Source organism: Hipposideros armiger, unplaced genomic scaffold, assembly GCF_001890085.2.
Source record: "Hipposideros armiger isolate ML-2016 unplaced genomic scaffold, ASM189008v1 scaffold_48, whole genome shotgun sequence".
Lineage (NCBI taxonomy): Eukaryota > Metazoa > Chordata > Mammalia > Chiroptera > Hipposideridae > Hipposideros > Hipposideros armiger.
Window position 1 is genome coordinate 3273798 of NW_017731398.1, and position 21744 is coordinate 3295541.

Consider the following 21744-nt stretch of genomic DNA (forward strand, 5'->3'; position numbering starts at 1 on the left):
AGAATTGGTCCACATCCCAGAATCCATTGCCTACTCAATTTGGGTTCCATCTGCCCTTTCCTGCTTACGTGTTTTATATCTTGGCTTATTCCAAAAGTAATCTAAGGTCTCTTATCCAACAAAAGCATACATCTTGAGAAAGGGGGTGAAGTGTGTTCAACCCCAAGGGTTTCCTCTTAAATCAAGACACAATGTTGTTTTGCTCTTTTCTTTGAAGGACAGATGAAGGAAAAACTGCACAAGCCACATGTCCTGATCATGCATCCTTTATTCCATGACCAACTGCTGAGCCACATCCAAGCAGCAGTACACAAACCGGCCATCGGCCGCAATCCAGCTGTACAATGATCTGAGGCTTCCAGTACATTTAAGGCTTTTAAATTTGAAGAAAAAAAAAATTTTTTTTTAAAATAAAACCAAGAAAACCTCCAAACCCAAATCCCAACCAATACGAGCAGTATAGTAATTTTAAGCATCTTAACATTTCTGATGCTTATTTGATGCAACTCCAGTGTCAAAACCCAAATAACAGCTAAACTAAAAAGATTAGTTTAGTGACATTTTAATTACATAAATTCTTCAAAGCATAAACTTGTAATTTTTCTTTTTTTTTTTTGTCTTGGAAATGTTATAAAATTTTTAATAGCAAAACATAGGAATAAAAACATATTAACAAAATGTATCCAATCATTTACATTACAAACAAGGAATCTGCAGTTCATTGTTGTATCCTGACAAAAGACAACTACCCATTAAGAATCTATGCACAATGTAATTGCAACTATGTACAGGACTTTAAAAAAGCCTACAAGAAGGACTTTGCAGAAGGAAAGTTGGCTAGGCTCTTTGTTAGACCAACCAGACAATCAAAATATGAAAACTCTGTTGACTAGTAATAAATTTACACTTAAAAACAAAACAAAACCCAGTTTCCTTTTGTTTAAGAATATTCCAGTTGTATTCTGTGGTTCCAGTTAATGAAGCTGTTTATGATAGTTCCAGTAAATTCCCCTTCAAATGATCTGTTTGTGGGGAAAGACTGGCCTGACAACAAAAGTTAACAAAGGAATTTTCATTGTTTTCCAGTTAGTCTATCGCAGCTTCACCGTTGGGTTGACCCCGTGAATCTAGTGGCTGAAAGAACTGCTGTCAAATACTGAGAACGTGGGGGAGGGAGGGTGGTGTCCTGCCTTAATGAATCATAAATGATGGGTAAGGTAGAGCCCCACATGGGAGCATCTTTTATACAGCCCGAGAGGCCTGGTCCCACCCTCAGCTCTCACTCCCAGTCCTGAAAGTTAATGAAGCTGGAAATCGCAATAATTCGGGGGAACAGGTTGTGTGAATGAGTAGAAAACCTCTAGATACAAGACTGTTTGATTAGAACACCCAAGAGGCCGGCACGTCCTCGTGGTCAGCGTGCCGTTCCCACGATCCAGTTAAAGCGTGTGCAAAACAGAGGACTCCCGTGTTCACAGTAAATGAGGTAAAATTAAGTTGTCTTCAGGAATTAGGAAGTTCGTGAGATATGAACTGTTTTAGTCTCTCTAGGTATTGTGCATAAAGCTCTATGTCGTTATGCCCAGCCCCTTCAACCCACAGGGGCTCCACGGCTCGGGGACAGCGCTCGTACATGGCCAGGCCGTGGGAGAAATCGATGACCTCATCCTCTGTCCCGTGAATGACCAACACAGGAGAGGTAACTTTAGAGATCTTGTCAATGCTGCAAACAGAAAAGGGAAGGGGGAGAAAAAGGGTCTCCTTTAGTCATGCTCAGACAATGTCACAAGTAACTGAGTCCCCATCCACAGGCAAAGGGCTTTCCCAGGGCTTTCCCTCCCTCGTTTTCCTACTAATCTGGTTTTTTTTTAATAAGCTTTTTATTCTGGAATAATTTTGGATTTACAGGCAAGGTGCAATGATAGTACAGAGTTCCTAACCTGTCTCCCCAAGGTCAGCACTGCACATCGTCTTGACACCTTTGTCAAAACCCAAGAAATGTTGGTGCCACGGTAGGAACTCAGCTCCGGGCTTTATGTGGATTTCAGTGGTTTTCCCACTGATGTCCTTTTCCTGTCCCAGGGCCCGAGTGAGAAAACCACACTGTATTGGGCCATTGTGTTTTGTTAAAGGGTAGCATTAAAAACGGAACTCCTGAACACCATCAGACGAACGATCCAGTAACTCACATTTCCGATGTGTTCATATTTTTGAGAGAGGGTTTTCAAAACGACGAACAGGCTAGAACTCGGCACGCCTGAACGAATGTCTCCTTTGATCCCCAGCCCTTAGGTTTTCAGGACTTTTCTTCATGATCCATCAATAAGGTCCTTCCAAACCACAATGCATAAGAGCTAATGCCTCATTTTTTATAAAAACTGTACCACTTTGCTTGAAACCTTAATGTAATGCCTTCCCTTGATTCCGAGTAATTTCTGACTGTTTACAAAAATCCAATCTACCCTCAAAGGAGGGATATTTGAGGATCTTCAAAAGAATGTGCCACAGGCTCTGAAAACATTTCCCAAGAGGAATTCAAGAGACTCCACGCCTCGCCTCGCTGGGCTGGGTGTGTAGGCGACTTCTCCGAGGGAGGTCAGTCAACTTCAGAGCAAATCAAAAGAGGCCAGGCTCCGACCCACCTGTCCACCTGCCAAAGTCCCTCTTTCTCACAGTGTTTGGTCACAGTTACAAAGGGATTCAGACTGGTGAGCGGGGACTCTCTGTAGGGAATCTTTTTGTGAAAAGTAACAGCTCACATTTGTTAAACCTTTACCACAGTCAGGAGCTTTGCCCTTTGCATATAAAAAATCATTTAATCTTCGGGGAGACCCAATGAGAGAGGAAAGACCATCCCTATTTAACCCAGGAGGGCACTGATGCTCAGAGATTATTAAATAACAGGCGTGAGGTTGTGGAGATAACAAGGAGCGGGGACATCACCCACACATCCCAGGGCCCTACACAGCCTTTTTCTGAACAACTCAGGAAGCTGCCAGCCACTTCAGGACATCCAGGAAGACAGCAAAACCTCACCAGCCCTGTCATTGGCCAAGATCACAGCCACGGTGGCGGCATTCAGTTTTGCAGATTGGGAATCTTGTTTATAAGCCTACTTTCCCCCTGCATTTCACTGTAAAGTGACTTCTTCTTGAAAAAATGCAAATCCAATTATATTCCATTAAAAAGATATTTACTGACAGAAGGGGCTGTGCCCCACTGTGCAGCTTAGAAGTTCTCTCTACAGTCTGAGGGTGTATCTCAAATTAAATGCCACCGTCTGATGCTAAATGGAATATGCGGGTGAAAGAAAATAAACTCCAAGCCAAATAGTCCTCGACACTCCTTTATTGTCTTAATACTAAAAGGAAATGGGAAGGGACCCTCCTTTAAAGAAAGGAACGCAGAGACAATTTTGCAATGCAATTTGGTAGCAGTGGACACGGTGAGAAAACATTTACCAGATTCAATCAATGATAAAAGTCAGTGTGGCTCCAGGGTTTGGAATGTATCATATTAATGCTCCAGGGGACTGAATTGAAGGGCCTTTCCTGCCTTAACTCTCTCTAAGCCTCAGTTTCCTAACCTGCAAAGGGTCCTGTAACCTGACCAACTTCTTGGGGGGGGGTTTCCAAGACTGAGATAATGTTTAACCCGATGCCTGGCGTGTCAGACACGCCCAGTAAAGATTAGTTGCTGGTTTTCTATTAAGCCACCATTAGTTGGCATGGCTGTATTTTAAGGTATATGCTCATTTAAGAGTCAGGGAAAAAAAACCACAAAAAACCATTCATTTTGTTGCCAGGGTAACTCCTCGCATGGCCTCCCACAAACACACTAAATATCTCCCTTTCAACAAACTGGCCTCTCGTTCCCAATTCAGCACAAACAAGGCCACACTGGAGACGCCCGCCAGCCCCGTTTGGCATTCCCGCCACACCAGTGGAAACCTGCAGCTCCTCCACTTCCCCAAGAAGCTGCATTCCACTGACCCCTGGTACAAACTGCCCAGAGCTGGGGTTCAACCAAGGTGTTACCGGAAGGCTCCTTCTAACGAAACAAGACAGTCTACGCAGCAGAGGTTTATATAACCACATGATGTTGTTTTTTCCTCCCTAGCAATAGCAGAATGATGGCAATTAATGGGTCAGTGAACGTCCTAACACTGACCAATATTTCTGCTGAGGCCTTGTCTACACAAACGATCCCGTGAGCTGGCCAGGCCTGCTGTAACAGTCTGAAAGCGTGTGGGCAATGAACCAGGCGGAAAGTTTCAGGGGCAGAGTTTTTACCGAAGATGCTGCCCTCAACTTAAGATTAAAAACACCCCAAGGAACATTTTCAAACAGGTCTTCGAGAAACCACCGTGCCTGTTGTTCTGTTCTTTGTGCATTTACAGTACGGTCACCCATTGTCCTTCCTTCTGTCAATGGGAACTAGAGAACGGGCTGGGCTGGCAGGGGCACCCAGCTGGCAGGGGCTCCGGGCTCAGGGTCCCGCGCTCCCATGGTGGGTGCGGCCCCTCTGCAGGGGAGGAGGTCTCCTGGCAAAAGCAGGAGCCTGGGATGAAATGAGCAGCTCTCTCGGGCCTGGGCCTGCGGGTGTGGCTTTCACTCCCCCTGTCCCTGACTACAGGAAGCTCACTTCACCTTGCCCTTAGCTGTACTGTCTGGCTGAAAAATTAAGAGAGGTTTCAAAGCTATGGACACCTGCAGTTTCCACTGAGCGTGGACCACCTCTGACTGCCATGTCACACGCTCTGTCTGCATGTAGTGCTCGGCGGTTCAACAACGCATGTCCATCTGAACGAATGAGGGAACACTGAACTCTAAGTTCCTTCCCGGTACGTGGGTGCTTTGTGTCCTGCACATACAGGTGACTCAGTGAAGCGTGGATATCAGTACAAGGAAGGTCCTCATACGTCAGTCACCTGGTGGATTTTCACAAATGAGTCAGGCCCAAGGACAAAGTTTCCTGCTGGTGTGTGTGTCCCACTCACCTCCAGGTCCCCTAAGGTGCCAGCACAGGTGTGACGGGCGGCTGCAGTCAGTGCCTATTTATCAGAGGCCTACAGTTAATGGTGGCATCACACCTGAACAGGTCACGCCAGGCTTTAGCCCCTGTTGTCCCAGCGTGAGCTTACCTGGGGAAAGCATCGAAACAGTACGTTTTCCTGGTATCAGGAAAAGCCACGCGCAAACCGGACATCAGAGGCGAGTGGAGAATGACGGCTGCGCACTCGTACCGGGAGGCCAGGTCGACGGTGGGGACGGTCCCAATGCTCTGACCGTACAGAATGATGTTCTCAGGACTCACGCCATACCTGCGGAGGTCAGAGGGAGCCTGCCATTAGTGAACAAACAACAGAAAAGGACAAAACCCACACTACCTTAAACTCACAAAACTCCCGCACCTACCAGTTTTTAAATCACATCATCTCACTTGTACACTTGAGCTTAAAATGAATGTGAACATCACAGAACCAGGTGTTCGCGGCCCAGCTCGGTACGGAGCGACCGAGATGCTGTGTTGTACAACAGTTTGCAAAAATAATGACCAGGACGTGTTTTTTCTGGACAATGAACTCAGTAAATACACTACAAATTTCATTCGGTATTTACAGGCTCATCTCGTTTCCTCTTCTCCCCTCTTGATGGTTTCTTTGATAATCCTAAATGTATTTCTGACGTAAAAACAAAAACGTGCTTGGCAAATCCTAATACTGTAAGAGCCCTTTGAGTGAGGTTTTAATAACATGAAAGATATTAACATGTAGTAGAGAGAGGGACTGGGAGATAATCAATTTGAAGGTAATTATATTTTCTTTCGCCTCTTCTCGGGCTAAAACCTCCCAAGTCTTCCTCAGTGGTCTCCCAACCCGTTCTCTCCCATTTTCAGTCGGATAAACGGTCATGTGGCAGGCAGGCCACACGCCTGGGTGTGTTCACCGCGCCACGCTGTCTGCAGGAGACGTGTGCAGGGCTGGACAGAGCCCTGATGTGCGCCACCAGCACGGTGATCAACCCCCTGACCTGTCCTGCCCTGTCCTTCTGGCTTCCATGTGTCTTTCTGTGGTTGGTGAGGGGGCAGGTGTCCAGCTCCTGACTGCTGACCTGCCTCACTCTGACCCACGCTAACTGCATGCGCTTCCCAGCGTGCCCCCGCCCTCCCTTCTTCCCAGGGCAGAGCTCCATATCCTCCCCTCCCCCACCTCCCCTCCTCTCCCAGACCTGCCTCCTCCCTGGTTCTATCTGCAGAAGCTGCACCACCCATGTCACTCCCTACTCCAACCCACCCTGCAAATCATTACCCTTGGGGTGAAAGTCCACGCACTCACGCACATCCTCAGAGTAAACACCACAACGCGGCCCCACCTTACTGTTCCAACCGTTTCCCCCTAAGCGAGCCTCTGCCCCTACAGTCAGGCCCCTCACGGCTCCATGGACACCTCCCACCTCCCCGTTACACAGACAATTCCGGGGTCCTTCCGGCCCGTTCCAGTCCCACCTCCTTCACGCACTTTTCCAACCACCCCAGTCTACGTGTGGCCCTTTCTCTCCTGGGGATCGGTACCCTGGAGGCATTTCTTGCTTGGAATGGAACAGGATTCTAGCCTAGGGCTGGTTCTGAACGAATTCACCGTCTCACACACTGCTCTCATTCCAATGGATATAAAACCCACTCAAAGTTTAAATCTTCTTTAGGGATCTAGACAGAAACAGACGCCCAGCTACAAACCAGCAAAAATGAGTCAGTCCATCCAGGATGATAATAACATTGAGTACACACCAACGTGTTTATCAGGCATTACGGAAGAGTTACTTAAAACACAACACAAGAAATCAGTCTCCCCGTGTTGCCAGGGGAAGCCGGGACCCTGGATATAACAGGCAAAGCGATGTGTAGAGTTACCCCGTTGCAAACCTACACTGTTGCTCTCGACCCATCCAAACATCTGCCATCTTCCTGCAGTGAGCTAGGTGGACACGACAAATGTAGGTTCCGGTCCCACTCAGCACAGAGGACAAGCTCCCAAGAACCCCCTGTAGCCAAGGACGGGAGTGGAGGTGGGATGTGTCCCTGGGACGGTGTCTCATGGGAATGACTTCACCGATGAGGCAAAACCTGTTTGTTTTCATTTCTGCATATGGCTTTCTTTTCTGACTACAAACGTGAACAAGCTGGGCCTTCCCCCAAGACACCCCGCATCCTGTTTAAGTTAATGGGCCTTGACTTTGTCCTGTGTCAAGAGCATTTCCATTCATCTTCACCAGAAGCATGCTTGGCTCCACACCACCGACTTTGAAGTCAATATTTTCAATGTTTCGGAGCAGAATCCGTAGTGGAAATATCTTCAGACACAGGACAAAGACAAATACACAAGGTCACGTGAGTGTTAATTGAAGGGTGAGGCCTGAGGGGATTGAGAAACCCTTAGAAACTGTAGAGCAAGGCCTTGGAGCTCAAGGGTCCACAGGGCAGGAAGCAGGTGGGCAGACGCTGCCTGCAAAGCACCTGGCCTGGGAGCCGCGGCCGCGGGCACGGCCGTTGTAAGTCCTTCTTCCACATTCTGTTGCCAAAGCTTCATACACACGTACTTCCTCCTATTTTAATTATGAGGAAGATGAAAAAGCACCCACCACCTGAAACATGCTTAGCTTTCCTTTGTTAAAATGCACTTTAGTAGCTTTACACTCTTTTTTAGGTTATACTGATGGTTCCCAAACAGATTTCTGTGGGTCCTTGATTCCGATGGCAAAGCAAAGGAAATACGTGTTAAAGTATCTGCTGAATAAATGCTGTCCCAGAAAATTAAACACTTACACGCCAGCGATGCCAGCTATTTGTTTCTTTTTTTCTGACCAAGGGTCTTTGGCTAAAAGGGACATTTATAAATAAGATCGTTATCACTTCTGGAAGTATTAAAAACCTGAGCCCGTGCAAGGTAGTCTCTCTCAACACTGGTTACAAAATAAAATGTCCCAAACGCATCACTGAATGTAGCCTCCTTCACTCGAAGTAGTAACATTGAATCTAATGGGGATAAACTATGAGTCTTTGGGGAAATAAAGAAGGAAATGAGATTCAAAGCAAGAAATAACACCAAGTATAAGTTTAGGCAAAATGAATATTATGGTCCGTAAGTGTATCCAAGTACAGTGAAGGGAATGATCGAAACAGGGGCCAGGAGGACATCGGACCCGGAGAGAGAGAGCTGGAAGGGGGAGCATCGGGGAACAGGGCACTGGAGCCAGGCCAGCTGGACGAGGGCTTTACCTTGGGGGGGCAGAGGATCGCCAAGGGAGCACCCACATGATCGGAGGGATGCAGGCTGGCGACAAGTTGGGGCGATGGGAAGGAAGAAGATGGTTAGATAAGAAGTGTTTAGAGTTGCTGCGAGCAGGGTGTGTGCTGCTAGTGGTGGTGGTGGGTGGGGAGGACAGGATCAAAGATCATTCTACAGATAAGGGCTGGGAGAACCGGCACAAATAGGGAAGTGGGGAGGAGGTAATGGGTGTTCAGAGCTGTGTTTGTTTTGTTAGAAAGAGAGTTTAGCTTGGGAAGAGTTTCAGGCGACTGTAGAACACCCTCTGAAGGCACAGAAAAGTCAAGCCCTCAGGGTGCGTTGTAAGACAAAGGTTCCTGAAGTGGTTTGATGTCTGTGCTAGACAGACCAGCCCCTGAGCTGCCGGCTACAGCGGAAGCAGCTGGAAGGAGCAGGTGGTTGGAATACGGGGCCAGGCCAGGGCCTGCAGGAGTCCAGCTAATGGCAGCGGCTCTGGGAGAGAAACCACACGGCCCATGTCCCACGGAGACGGACAGATCAAAACCTAAGCCCGTGAACAGGAAGATCATGTGTCCTTTTTTTAAGACTCCTATGACAATAACATAATGCACACGACAACACGTGCATTCCAGGAAAACGTGACTGACTCGGACGAAGGCCTGGTATGGTGGCATGCACACCTGGTCACCCAGGCATTCTTAAACTTATTTATTTCACAACATATCAAGACACACGTTACCTAATTTTTGTAAAGCAGAATCCTCCCTCAAGGGTGAGGAGTCGTTCTACCCCAGATGTTTGAAATTTCCTTCCAAATGGTGCAGGGAAGAGCTTCCTGTGTCGGGTCTGAAACTACCCTCCGAACAACTTAATTCTCTCTGTCACTCAGGACTGTTCCCAAATCCTTCAGCACCCTTTCTCTGTGTCAAAGCAAAAATAAACAAGACCTGGCATGACTTAATTTTCATTTTTAAGAAGTCATCTTTCAGAGGAAAAGTGATCATCCTAAGAGAATACAAAGTCAACGATCTTCAGATCTGTGACAATTAGAATAGGATAATTGCCTTGAACTTGTCTGACTAGGATTGTGCGTGGAATTGTCGTAATGATAACAGACTCTCTTTGGCATTCTCAAATTATCTAACATGTTGGAAAAGCCAGAAAATGCTGCCCACCCCCTACAGCTGCCCAGATAACCTATGAAATGCTTAGAATACCACCCACCCTGCAGCTTCTGAAAGGATTACACCAGCTGGCTTATGTGAACCATCCAGCACCTGACAAATGCCACTGAATAAATGTTACTTCTGTCCACACCAAATACACATAAAGGCAGATACGTGACCAACGTACAGCCTTCAGGGAGCTCCCCATCTCACATCCAAGACGCACAGTCAATGTCACAAGATTATGAAATCTCTGCGATGGGGAAAAACGTTTACAATTGAATTTAATTACCCACTCGATCGCCAAGGCTGAAAGTTACTTCTTAGAACTAGAGGCTCAAGAACTCAGTTTCTACTTAGTTTGTCTCATTGTGAGTTGCGTTCTTACAACGGCTGCAGTACACAGGACGCTACCAAGACTGACGACTGCAGACCTGGGAACACAACCCCACAGACCCCTTTAGTCCCCGCACGGACACTGCTGAGATGCTCACTGACACTCTGGGATGGTCACACACTGGGGACCGAGAGCATTTCTGACCTGCTGTGTCTGCTCGGAGCATCTGCCTACCTCCCCGCCCTGAAGCTGCAGGTGTGGACACCTGGCCAGAGAGTTCTGCATCCCCTTAGCCAGAGCAACTGCTTCAAGCATAAGCAAGGATGGAACCGAGACTAGTCAATCCCAGTCATCCTAGGACATCTGCGCCCACTTCTCCTGAACCTGGGGGAGGTCACCTTTGTCACCACACGGGAAGGACCTCCTTGAGAATCCCTGCAAAAGAAAGCAGAGCCAAGAGACAGAGTGGCTCTGAGCCCCGGCACCCCGTGCCAAGTCCTGCAGCCAGTCATAGGCTCCTGGAGTCTGACCTGGGTGGAGTGCAGGCCACTCTCACCTGCAGCTGGGCGAAAACCAGTCTTCTGTAAGCAACTCAGAGTCAGAGGTCTCGGGGCAGGGACGGAGAGAGGAGCTTTGCAGCGTAGGTGAGAAGGAGGGAGCTTTGGAGCCAGACCACCCCAGGTCTGAGTCCTGGCTCTGCCAGGCACCCATCCTCTGATCTCACTATTGTCCCGTTTCCTCGGCCTTAACGGGATGTAAGTCTTGCCACCTGGGCTGGCAGTGAGAATTAAATGAGGTAATGAGTGAGGCCCCCAGACAGTCCCCCATCCCCACTTCTGGGCTGCTTTCCTGCTTCCATATCAGCACGTGGCCCCTGGACACAAGATGACACCCTGTGGACGGGAAAGGGGCCACAGGTTAAACCTGACAAGCTTAGGAGACTAAAACGAAGATGGCGTGAACACACTCACACACACAATTTTTAACTAAGTGGGCCATGGTGGGAAGTCACATCTTGAGCTTCCTCATTAAATTAATCTGTGCGTTTCCAGTGGGCCCGTTCTTTGTCTTTTTGTGCCTAAGATAACATCTTTAATCCTTTTTTCCCACCCAAGCTGGAAACTGCAAAATTCCTCATGATTATGCTTGTCTGCTGATTACCATCTCGATGTGCTGTAAAGAGCGAACTGTTAGCTATCCCGCACCCACCTGTGTGGGAGGAGGACCTGTCTCTCCAATGTACTGTTATCCAATCCCAGAGATTTCCCCGCTTTGCTTTCTCCCACCCCCTTTATCTATCAACAATGGATTTCATGTAGCCCTCCTTTGATTTTATGTATAAAATAAACTGCAAACTGCCATTTTGCGGAGCATTGTCTCAATCCGCTGAGATTTTGCTTCCCAGCAATTATCGACAGTTTGGCTCAAATAAACTCTTATTAAGTTTTCTCTTAGGCTGGATATTTTTCACCAACAACCCCATCTGAAACTGGGAGGCGGGCGTGTCCATCAGCTCGGGTCTGGCACTGACCAACTCAGCTGCTTAGTCCCTTAAATGTGGTTGCATCCACTCAAAATGGAAGTCTGTTGAATAAACACCCACCTTGAGCAGACCCTGGAAAGAGACTCTTTCTCTTGGGTCTAATCCCCTCTTGGCGCCTGTTTCACCTCCATTTTCCTTGTACCTTCATCCTGCTCCCACAGTCTCCCCATTTCCCTTCCTCCTCCTTAAAAGCAGGAGCAGCTCAGAGCATCCAGTTATGGACACAAACCACAGGCCAGGGATGCAGGGGCCCTTCGCGATCACACAGATGGATGACTTTGCTTTGTAGATAAGAAAAGCAGAGATTTGAGAGAGGTTACCGACTTAACTCAGACCTGTGATTACCAAGACGGCTACTTTAAGTATATTATAGCTGCAGGCTATGAGCTAAAGTGGAGGAGGAATTATAAATCCTATGAATTCCTATCCAGCTCGCAAAAATACCCCTCAGGTGGGGGGAGTGGGGGCACCCAGCTCAGAACCACACCTGCCTGTGTTGAGTCTGGGGCACAGCGGCTCCCCTGCTCTCAGGTGTAAAATGGGGTTCCTGCCTACCAAGGCTGGGGTGTAGTGGCCCAATAACCTTAGTTATCACCCCTTTAACTCACAGGCAAAGTGCTTTGAAATGAGCATATCTCGAGCGCCAACCTGCACACTCCAGACATAAATCATGCTCTAAAAGCGAACCTTCTGTGTCACACGTACAGAGTTTATGATGCAAAGTTCCGGAGATGGACGCAGGTGACGGGCGCACCGTCTTGTGAGTGTGCACAGTGCCGTGGAACCGAGCACTTAAAAATGGTTCACACGGCACGTTTTACGTTGTGTGTATTTTATCACAATAAAAAGATGGGGAAAAGTGAACAACCCTCTTAAAGTCTTGTCGTGCAAATTGTTTCCTTGTTAGCGAGTACAAAGAAAAAAAAATCCCAGCTCTCCTGAATTCAAAGTTAAGATCTTACTATAAAAAAAAAATCATAAATAAAACAGTAACAAACAGCAAAACTGGTTTTTTTTTCAATTGTAAACTCTAAAATCCAAAGGCAGGGCCGGCCTAGTGGCGCGATGGTTAAGAGTTGGCTTGGGAGCGTGAGCTCTGAGCAGTGGGACCCCGGTTTGGATCCCACATGAGGGCCAGTGACGCTGTGCCCTCTACAGCTAAGATAGTGAACAACAGCTCGGCCTGGAGCTGGGCTGTTGTGAGGTGCCGGTGACAGCGCAGGCTGCAGTGGGGCTGGCCGGCAGCGGGTGTGCGCTTTCATGAGCAACTGTCCAGAAGCCGGCGACCGATCTGCCTCACCCGGGAAGGGCGCAATGATAATACCAACATGGGCCAGTGAAGCGATGTCCTCCACAACTAGACTGAGAAGCAAAGGGATGGCAACTTGTCTGTTCCCCTCCCCCAATTCCCCAATAAAATCTTTAAAAAAATAAAAAATAAAATCCAAAGGCATTATAAAGCTCCCAGTAACACAAAGAAAACAGATGGTAAAGAGAGACATGGCACAAACTCCTTTTACAAACCTGGTAGAAAATTTCACTCACGGTCTGTCTCTGAGGGGCGGTGACGACTATTTTATTTCTACATCACTGACCTCCCAGCGACCAAGACTTTGTTATCTTCTTCATTATCTCTGCACCTCGCCTGGATTTTTTTTCTTTTTAAAGCAAAACAAAGGAGAACCATTCCTTAGGACCACAAAGTAACTGCCACCATCCTCCTCTTTGGGGGAAAACAGGATTCCCTTAGGAACCTCCCAAAAGGAAGCCAGTGCGCTCGGCACAGACACGAGGCTGACGGCTCTCTCTGAGAGGCACCTTGCATCTGAATGAAGCTGCAACAGAATTCCAATTTCTATATCTGAACACTCAAGGGCAGTTGTGAGAGCTGTCGTCTGCATTCTAAAATATCACCCCTAGTCTGTGAATGGCGGGGGCTGGGATCACACGCGCCAGGTTCAGCCTCCGTGACCCCAAAGAGCAGACGGCATTCGTGTGACTCGGGTCTTGGTCCCGGGAGCCTTCGTTTCAGTCTAAAATAAGGCCGTGGGGCAGCTCCAACATTGTATCTTAATTAAAATACTATGTGGCGTGTAAACATAACAAAGAAACACCGCCTCCCTATTTATTGTAAACAGGAAGCCTTTAAGTGGCCACTAAGGACAAGAGGACCCTGACACTGATCATTTGGAAACAGCCACTGGCCACCCTCGGTTCCCGCACTTTACTGGGACCTGGTACGACGTCTTCTTAACCCAGCCTTCGGAGCCTAATATAACCAGGACGGAGCGACAGAGACACAGTCCGTTTCTTTTGCAGACCACGCAAGTCTGTAACAACACGTGCTCTGAGCTAGCAAGACATTTGCAAGCTTTTTACCCGTGGAGTCCACCTGTCAATCCACCTCTTACATTGTTCCTGTTGTGGTCCTGGCTTTTCTTTGGCAGGATGTGCAATGCTGTGTCTCCTATTGAAAGCACTTTGGAAATGAGGGGACTTCACATGCCAATGAGGTTTCAAACAGAGATGAAGGCAGACCCAGCTGTTGCTGTGAAATGAAGCCATTCTGTCCTTATAAAAGCTCGGGAACCCTGACAACACCTTGATGCATTTCTCACACACACAGAGGAGCCGCGTGCTGGCCATCTCCCTCCCCGTCCATCCAACGGGAATTCCGGAGGGCAGAGCAGGCCAGGCCACCAGCAGAAGTGGACGCCATGTGCTAGGGACTTCCGGTCCCACCGGGGGACCCTGGGATCAAGATGCTAAAACCCAGGAAGGGGTATGGATGAGGCGTGGAGGGTCAGACGCAGGGAGGGGCTCCCCTGACTCAGGCAGTGCTCGGGAATTTGCTACGGGGTCTGTCCTCCTGTCCCTGGTGCCCTCGTCTGAGCAAGGCTTAGCCATGACTCCACATGTCCATCTTAAGCGGGCCCCTGGCTTCTCTCTTGTCCTACTGTCATTGCCTTTCAGTGGTCAGTGTATTCCAAACCGGCCTCCCTGGCTGGGTTTTCTGCTTTTCCTAAGCCCAATGGACCCAAAACGAGTCCCTAAAATGCTTCCTAGATGTCTTAGTAGCCTTTCACATCCCTTTCTCAGCCCTGGAAGGCTCCTACACGATTACTTCTTATGCACCATGTTTGAGAGGTCCCTTCAAGCCACGGCAATTTGGAAGAGCTCTTACTACAAAATTTCAATCAACCAAGAATTGTTTTTTCTTTCCCACTCGAATCCCGAAAGAAATCAGAACGATATGAAATCTCCTATAAAGCATTAACAAACACTTTCAATACCATAGCTCTGTTTGCATGCATTTTTATTTTGAAAAAAAACAGAAGGCTGTTGCACCTCCTTCTACGACCTATTAGAATTTCTCAGGTTTAAAACACCGTGAAACAGTCCGGCCAAAATGCTGACGGAAAACGTGAAGATTTTATTATGATTTCAAACTCACTGCTTCCTTGGCACAAAGCAAAATTGATGAGCAAGATCGCACATTCTCATAATGCGACTGTTTGTCCCGAGCATCACATAACAAACACCTCAGGTGAGCTTCCCTTGCCCGGCTGGTAACATACACACATGCGAACCGGCTCTCTCTCTCTGGGGCCTCCCACAGCCAGGAACAGGGACAGAGAAAAAACAATCTCTTCCCCATAGCGTCGCCCAGTGTCTTCTGTGCCCACGATGCCAGAAGCTGGGGGCACGATGAACAAGGGAGAGTTTCCCTTGAGGGGGCTTCTAGCCCGAGGTTCTGACGGTGTAAGCTGTTTTCATTCTAAAATAAGAACGCCTGACTTGAACATCTCGCTCATTTGTGTGAGTTCTTCGGGACGCTGCGCTTCTAGAGATTTCATTTGATTACTCACAAGAAGATGCCATTTTAACTTCCTAAAAATGTCCGATTTTCTTCAGAAGGAAGGCCCCAAGGAAGAGCTGTTTACCTGTTTTCATCGGCCTTACCTGGGATGTACTGGGAAAGCGAGACCCAGGGACCTGAGCCCACAGGTCACTCACCCTGACTGTAATGTCCCTTAAGAATGCCTGCCGGCACTGAGCGGTGGGGACAGGGGGACGTTAGCGCCCAGGGGACTTCCCTGCCTGTGGCTTTCCGATTAGGCCCCAGTCAGCCTCCTCCAGCACCCCTCTAGTCACCGGCACTTTCCCCGGCAGGTTTGGCCCCACCAGGTCGTAACCACAGTTGCTCAGGCCAGACCACAGGTGCTCACTGCAGGGAAGGTCACGGTCGCATCTGCCTGGAACAACAGTCCCTACTTGAGCGGCTCCCTACACACCAGGGACCACTGGGGGCCTCGTAATGGCCACATTGCCGAACATCAGGGATTCACTCTTGTCCAGCATGAGGACATGGCAGGATTGGGACAACCTGTGCCCGGGGATGACGCCTCTGCATACCTTATCTCGAATCCTAACACCCACCTGCTACAAGGTGCTATCATCAGTTCCTTTGAGCTAAGGATCTGGGCAGCTGGGTGAATTACCCACGGCCACGAAGCTGGCAGGTGGCACGGCCTGGCTCTGAACTCACATCAGATGCTGCCGCGTCTCCAAGCCGCCACCGGCAGCCAGGGACGGGCGGCAGCAGCCACACTGCTTCTTAGTGGAGAGGGCAGGGGTGACAACCCTGTCCTTCACAGATGTACTTAAGGATGTCACCCAGCCCTCCCCCCATCTCCACACTCACATCTTTAAATAATGAAGCACCAGAAATGAGCACCCATGTGGCCAGACCAGTCGCTGACTCCAGGGACCTCGGGGACGCTCAGACCCACTGTGTGCGTGCCCGAGAATAAGGCACCTCGGACCACGGTTCTCAAACATGTACTCTTTCCCCGCCTTCTCTCACCCAATAAGCACCCAGCTACCTCAGGGAAACTGTCCCTATTTTTGGAAACTGACTGTATTGTAATATTTAAAGAATGCTGTGTTAGGACATCGTTGAAGGATGGAGAGTGGCTCAGAAGAATGTGGATTATTCAAAGCCTCTAGGATAGAAAGGCCAGCCAGCTAAGGCGAGGAGGACAGTCTCCACGGAAGGCGCCACCCGCCAAACACCCAGATGGTTTGACCTTCTGTTTCGGCTCCTGTTTCTCGAGTACCCAGACACTAGGCCACACCCTCGCGGGTTCACGGCCCCAAATCTCTGCAGCGCCAGCAGCTCCGAGCCTTACTAAGGCTCAGACCTCTCACTCCTAGAGAAGAAAGGGATGGAGGTGAGCTGTTCAGCGACTTGGAGACGACCCCGGGACCAAGTCTCTTAAAGAAGAATCCATCACTCCACTAGGACCATCTTGAAGCAACTCAATACTATTTTGATTTTGCACCTGAAATGGAAATGTTTCTCTCTCGGTCGTGGATGCCACGGTTTGCACAGGGCCACATGTGACCTCTGGCAGAACTTATGCCAACTCCTAATCCCAGGCAACTCTAGACCCACTGAAAGAACAGGTACTCCAAGGGAAATCCTGAGACATATCATAAGATTGTACACATTCTAACAAGGGACCAATCTTAGGAATCAAAGTAAATGAAGCAAGACACAGTCTTTGACCACCATGTCAACAGAAATACAAGCAAGTAGTCAAAACAGGAAAACAGTCCTTGGAAAAAAAAAATGGAAAAAAACCTTTTCTCTGCAAGCCCTGAATTAAGGAGACATCAAAACCACCATTTTTACCAGACTAGGTAAAAATAATGGTGAGTACATCAGGCGAAATCATCATACGATCATCATCGCCATCCTCTGGAACTGAAAACGCCACAACTGTACTGACGCTGACCTAGAACATGGCATTTGGAGCTTAGAGAACAGCAGGTCTCCGGCCTTGCTAAGAGCGCGCAGCAGGAAGTGTCAGGTCTGTGGCAGCCCCCATTCCCCGGGGATGTCTGAGGAAGAAAAGGGTGCAGGCAGCCTCTGCTCCAGGGCTCTGCTAATTCTTAGGAACCGCAGACAAATGGTGCTGCATATGTGGGGTGCATGTTTGGGGCCAGTTTGGGTTGCTTAGTTTTCGTATCCCCAATTCACCTAGAACCCCATCCCCAGTAGGCACCCACACGTCCACGTGAAGTCCTCCCACAGAATGGTGCTGTTAGGGACGACATCCCCTCTGTGCCTCTCCCGTGAAATTCTTTGACTGCTTGACTCTGGTTATTCTCCAAGAAACTAGGGAAAAACGCAGTGACGGTGGTTACATAACTAAGCTACCAAGCAAATGCTACTTAGGAGCTACTGGATTTAAAAGACCAATCATGAGACTTGCGATAAAAACTGGCCGAGTAAAGGCATGGTTCTCTAGTCTAGCCCCCTTGAAACCTACCCAAAACAAAAATAACAATTTTTGATGAAAAGAAAAAGGACAACTCTCCAGACAGCTTAGGGAGGGGGCATCCAGGACCTACAACCCTTCCCCCCACCCCCCCCAAGCTTGCAGGCAACACACTATTCCAGTACAGATAACACAGCACGCTGTTTAGGGTGGAAAGAAGGATATAAAATAATGTTAGAAATATTTCATTTTACCCGTTATAAGTTTTGGTGTTGTAAGTAACAGATATCAGGCCACTCTGAAGATGTGAGGCTCAAACCAGACTGAGGCCCCCCCCCGCCATCTCCCAATCTCAGAGCAGCACCTGACACACACGAGCCACTCGACAGCCTCCTGCGTGAATGGAACCCCTGAGAATCCCAGAGAGTCAGAACCTCAGCTCAATTTCAATAGTACCACTACTGGGCTCAGTGAAAAGTTAAACTGACGCAACATGTCTGCCTGGCTTGGAAACACTCCCTGAAGCTCAGAACGCTATGAAAAAGGGAAGTCAACAGGTAACAAGGAACTCAGAGATGAAAACTGATGTGAAAACACAGAAATGTAACTCAAGAGGCTGGAGAACAAAGTGGGGGCGACCTCCCAGAGTGCCCAACGAACTGGACAAAGAGACGGAGACTGTGACAGGCCAAGGGGAGAAGGCGGAGGTGGCTGTGACCAATGCCACACTGAGGGAGACCTGCGGCGAGGGACCACGCGGAGTGACGATGACATAGGGCCACGCTGACCAAGCGGGAGCTCAGGGTGGAGGACGGGGAACAGGGTCCAGGCACTGACTACAGTGGAGGGAGAAAGAGAGAGCAAGGACGAATACATTCCTTAAGAACCACGAAGCCCGCCAATGGAGACCCCCATACAATTATCAGACACTGAAAACTGCCAGAGGAAGCCAGCGGGGTTGGAGAACTGAGAAAGACGCTCCTGTTTCTTAGCAGAAAGTCAGTCAATGTTGTGTAAAGGTACCTCTGGGTGCTGGGGGGAGAAGGAAGAGGGGTGACTACTGCACTTGGTCATAATCTCTTGTTTCATGTATTACCGTATATAAGCCTGTGTTACTGGAGTAAAAATGTTAAATTCTGCCATTACAATGCCATTCACCTCTCACGTCATTCCCTGGCTCGTCGGCATAACTCGGTGCCTAGCGGTATATCTTACTGCGCTTATGGACGCATATTCTGCATGAGTGCCCCCAATGGCACGCTTTCTTTAAAAAAAATAGGGAGGGTGGTTTCTACCCTGTATTTCACCAGCCGTACAAGGAAATGAAACGCGGGCATTACGTGAAGCGACTCGCCAAGGCATTCTGTCCCTCCTCTCTGCACTCTTTCTGCCCTTCACACATCAGCCACATCTCCGGCCGAAGCAAAGGGACGCCACTGTGTTACATGTGGCGTCCTCCAGTCACCAGATGCTAATTTACAGGAATTACACTGAAGAATCGGGTCTTGAAATCAAGGCGGGGGATATTAATAAGGTCAGCGGCAAGGAGAGACAGGGGGGCCAGGCCTGGAGGCTTACCGTTCCAAGAAGAAATTTTAAATCTTCAAAGCTGGTTTTAAAAAAAAGATTAAACTACACGCTAGAGAAAGACCTGATTTGTCAGCAGTTCACGGGAAGAAAAAAAAAAAAGGAAAAAACGAACTTGAGGGTAGGGTTTTAAAACGGATCAAAAGGTTTAAATGAGGGGAAATTCTGACTTGACCCTTAAGAATGCTCCCACAGGCCACGTCTGGCTCTGGAGCGGCCGGACTTTCTCAGGCCACCGTCCTGACACCCATGGGGATTAGCCCATATTCGGTGAGGCGCTGGACAGGCCAGCGGCTTCCTTCCTCAGCAGTGCTGGTGAAGTCACCTGACTATTTTCTTGCAACCATTTTTGGGGCTGTGTTCAAACACCCAGATCCTCAGAAACCAGGGGGGAAGGTGGGGCGTCCGACTGGGCCTCAACCCTGACTGCTCCGAAGGAGGAGGCATCAGTTGCCACATGGGGATTTTAAAACCACTATTTAAATGCACTTTGCTCTTATTTTCTTGAGTGGAAAGTAGGAAAAATGAAAATGCAAAAATGAATAAGCGGGGGTGGGGGTGGGGAAGTGGGGCGGCGGATTGGGGGAGGGGGGTTGTTACCTCGAGGGGTAAAAAGTATAACTATTGCACTGTGTTGTACAGCTGAAACTAATTCTAAAAAAATGTGTATTTCACAATAAAAAATAATTAAAAAAAAAAAGAATAAGCAGCAGCACAAGTGGTTTCTTTTTGTCCCATCAATGGCCCACCGGCCTCTGGCCGATAAGAAGCGTATGTTCAATTGTAAAAGGAACAAAGAACATGCATGAAAAGCTAGAAATAAATGTCATTTTAAAGACTATCTGAACATGGAGAGATACTTAGGAAATTATTTTTTTTAATGAACTCAATGAATGAAACCCTCCTCACCAAACACACATCTATCACTCTGCTGGGTCCAACGCTTTCACAAACGCATCCGTGTAAGGGTAGCAGGTAGACCGTGTTACCTGGCGAGTCCAGGCCACAGGGGAGACAGCTCCATCACAACCCCGGCCGGTCTCAGAAATGTCACTGAACAAGAAGGCGGTCAGAGGGGAGGACCAGCATGGTGAAAGGTCTAGAAACAACTCCTACAAGGATAGTCCAAAAAACTGGGGAGAACTAGTTAGCCTGCAAAAGACGGAATGAAGTACAAGTAGAATTTAATGTAGTTCAGCCGACGTTTACCCGTTGTTAGATGCTCTGGGGAATCCAGATACGAATGCCATGCCTGCAACCTCTGCCCTCTGGCGCTTACCTGACAGCGGTTTGTAAATACATGACAGGTGTTAGGTGGCATGACAAAAAGAATGGGGACCAAGGACAGAAAAGCACAAGACATATAGTGGAGTTAAACGGAAGGAAAACCGTTCTCCTTAGACGAACTGGACTGCTGCTATTCAGATATTAATTCAGTTATTCATTCACACATGTAGTGCAACTGAATGCCTATTGGTAACAAAGGAATTATTGGCAAAGATAAACTGGGGGGATTCAGGTGGTTGGCTGCCTGGGGATTGGAGGGAGCTGCCGGGGGTGGGGCCAGGTGGTTACAGGTAAACTATGATCATTTCCCCAGCTTGTAAGGTAAAGGTTTGGGATATTCATTACATTAGTACAACGAACACAAAACCCAATCAAATTAATTAACATCGGGTCATGAACGTGTACCAAGAACCTAACATGATGATGAATCAAAATTCGTACTTGATGCTAGAACATTTTTTTTATTTTTTTTAAACAATAAAGAAATCCCTGAATCCAGTGTGGGTTAGACTGAGTAGATGCCAGACTTCCAGATTTCATACCTTAGCCAAGCCGCCCCTTCAATTCCTCCTCCAATAAAATGGGGAAATGACTGTGGTTGCCAAATGTAATATTTTTAAAGATTTTAAAAACAAATTGCAGGAGTGGGAAGAAAAAAAAATCTCAGGTTATTGGGCCTAACTGAAAACACTTGGCTTCCAGAAACCGTCACTGTCTATTTTTCTGATTTGCTGTGGATCGCTGGGAGTGTCCTCCTGCCCCACGGACTGGCACTCGGGACCCACTGGGTTACTTTACACTCAGGTTCCTCCCATTGGTCAGCTGGCTGTTCACGCCAGTGGTTTCACTAGCAAGGGAAGGGCGAAAACCTCAAAATCCACCGATAAAAATAATGGACGTTACTGGGCCGGCCGAGTGGCGCGATGGTTAAGAACTGGCTTGGGATGCCAGAGGGCCCCGGTTCGGATCCCACATATGAGGGCCAGTGACACTGCCCTCCACAGCTAAGATGCTGAACAACAGCTGGGCTGCCATGAGTCGCCGGCAGCGGCGTAGGCTGCAGCCCCTGTGGCAGTGGGTTGCCATGGGCTACCGTGTGTAGCCAGCAGCCAGCGTGAGCGGCCAGCAGCCGCAGTGAGCGGCTGTCCAGAGGCCGGCGACTGGTCTGCCTCACCCGGGAGGAGCGCAATGATGGTGCCAACTTGGGCCAGTGAAGCAATGTCCTCCACAACTAGATTGAAGAACAAAAC

At 48.4% G+C, this 21744-nt stretch overlaps 1 protein-coding gene across 1 annotated transcript in view; it reads right to left on the minus strand.

Annotated features, from left to right (window-relative positions):
• Positions 1-250: 250 nt before the first annotated feature.
• LOC109381466 (protein ABHD17C) overlaps positions 251-21744 on the minus strand; it is a 34838-nt gene continuing 13344 nt past the window's right edge. Inside the window, exons 2-3 of the mRNA XM_019640146.1 lie at positions 5144-5323; positions 251-1723 (exon numbers count right to left, since the gene is read on the minus strand). Of these exons, the coding sequence (XP_019495691.1) occupies positions 1504-1723; positions 5144-5323 (400 nt within the window). The 3' untranslated portion in view covers positions 251-1503. The remainder of the gene's footprint in view (positions 1724-5143; positions 5324-21744) is intronic.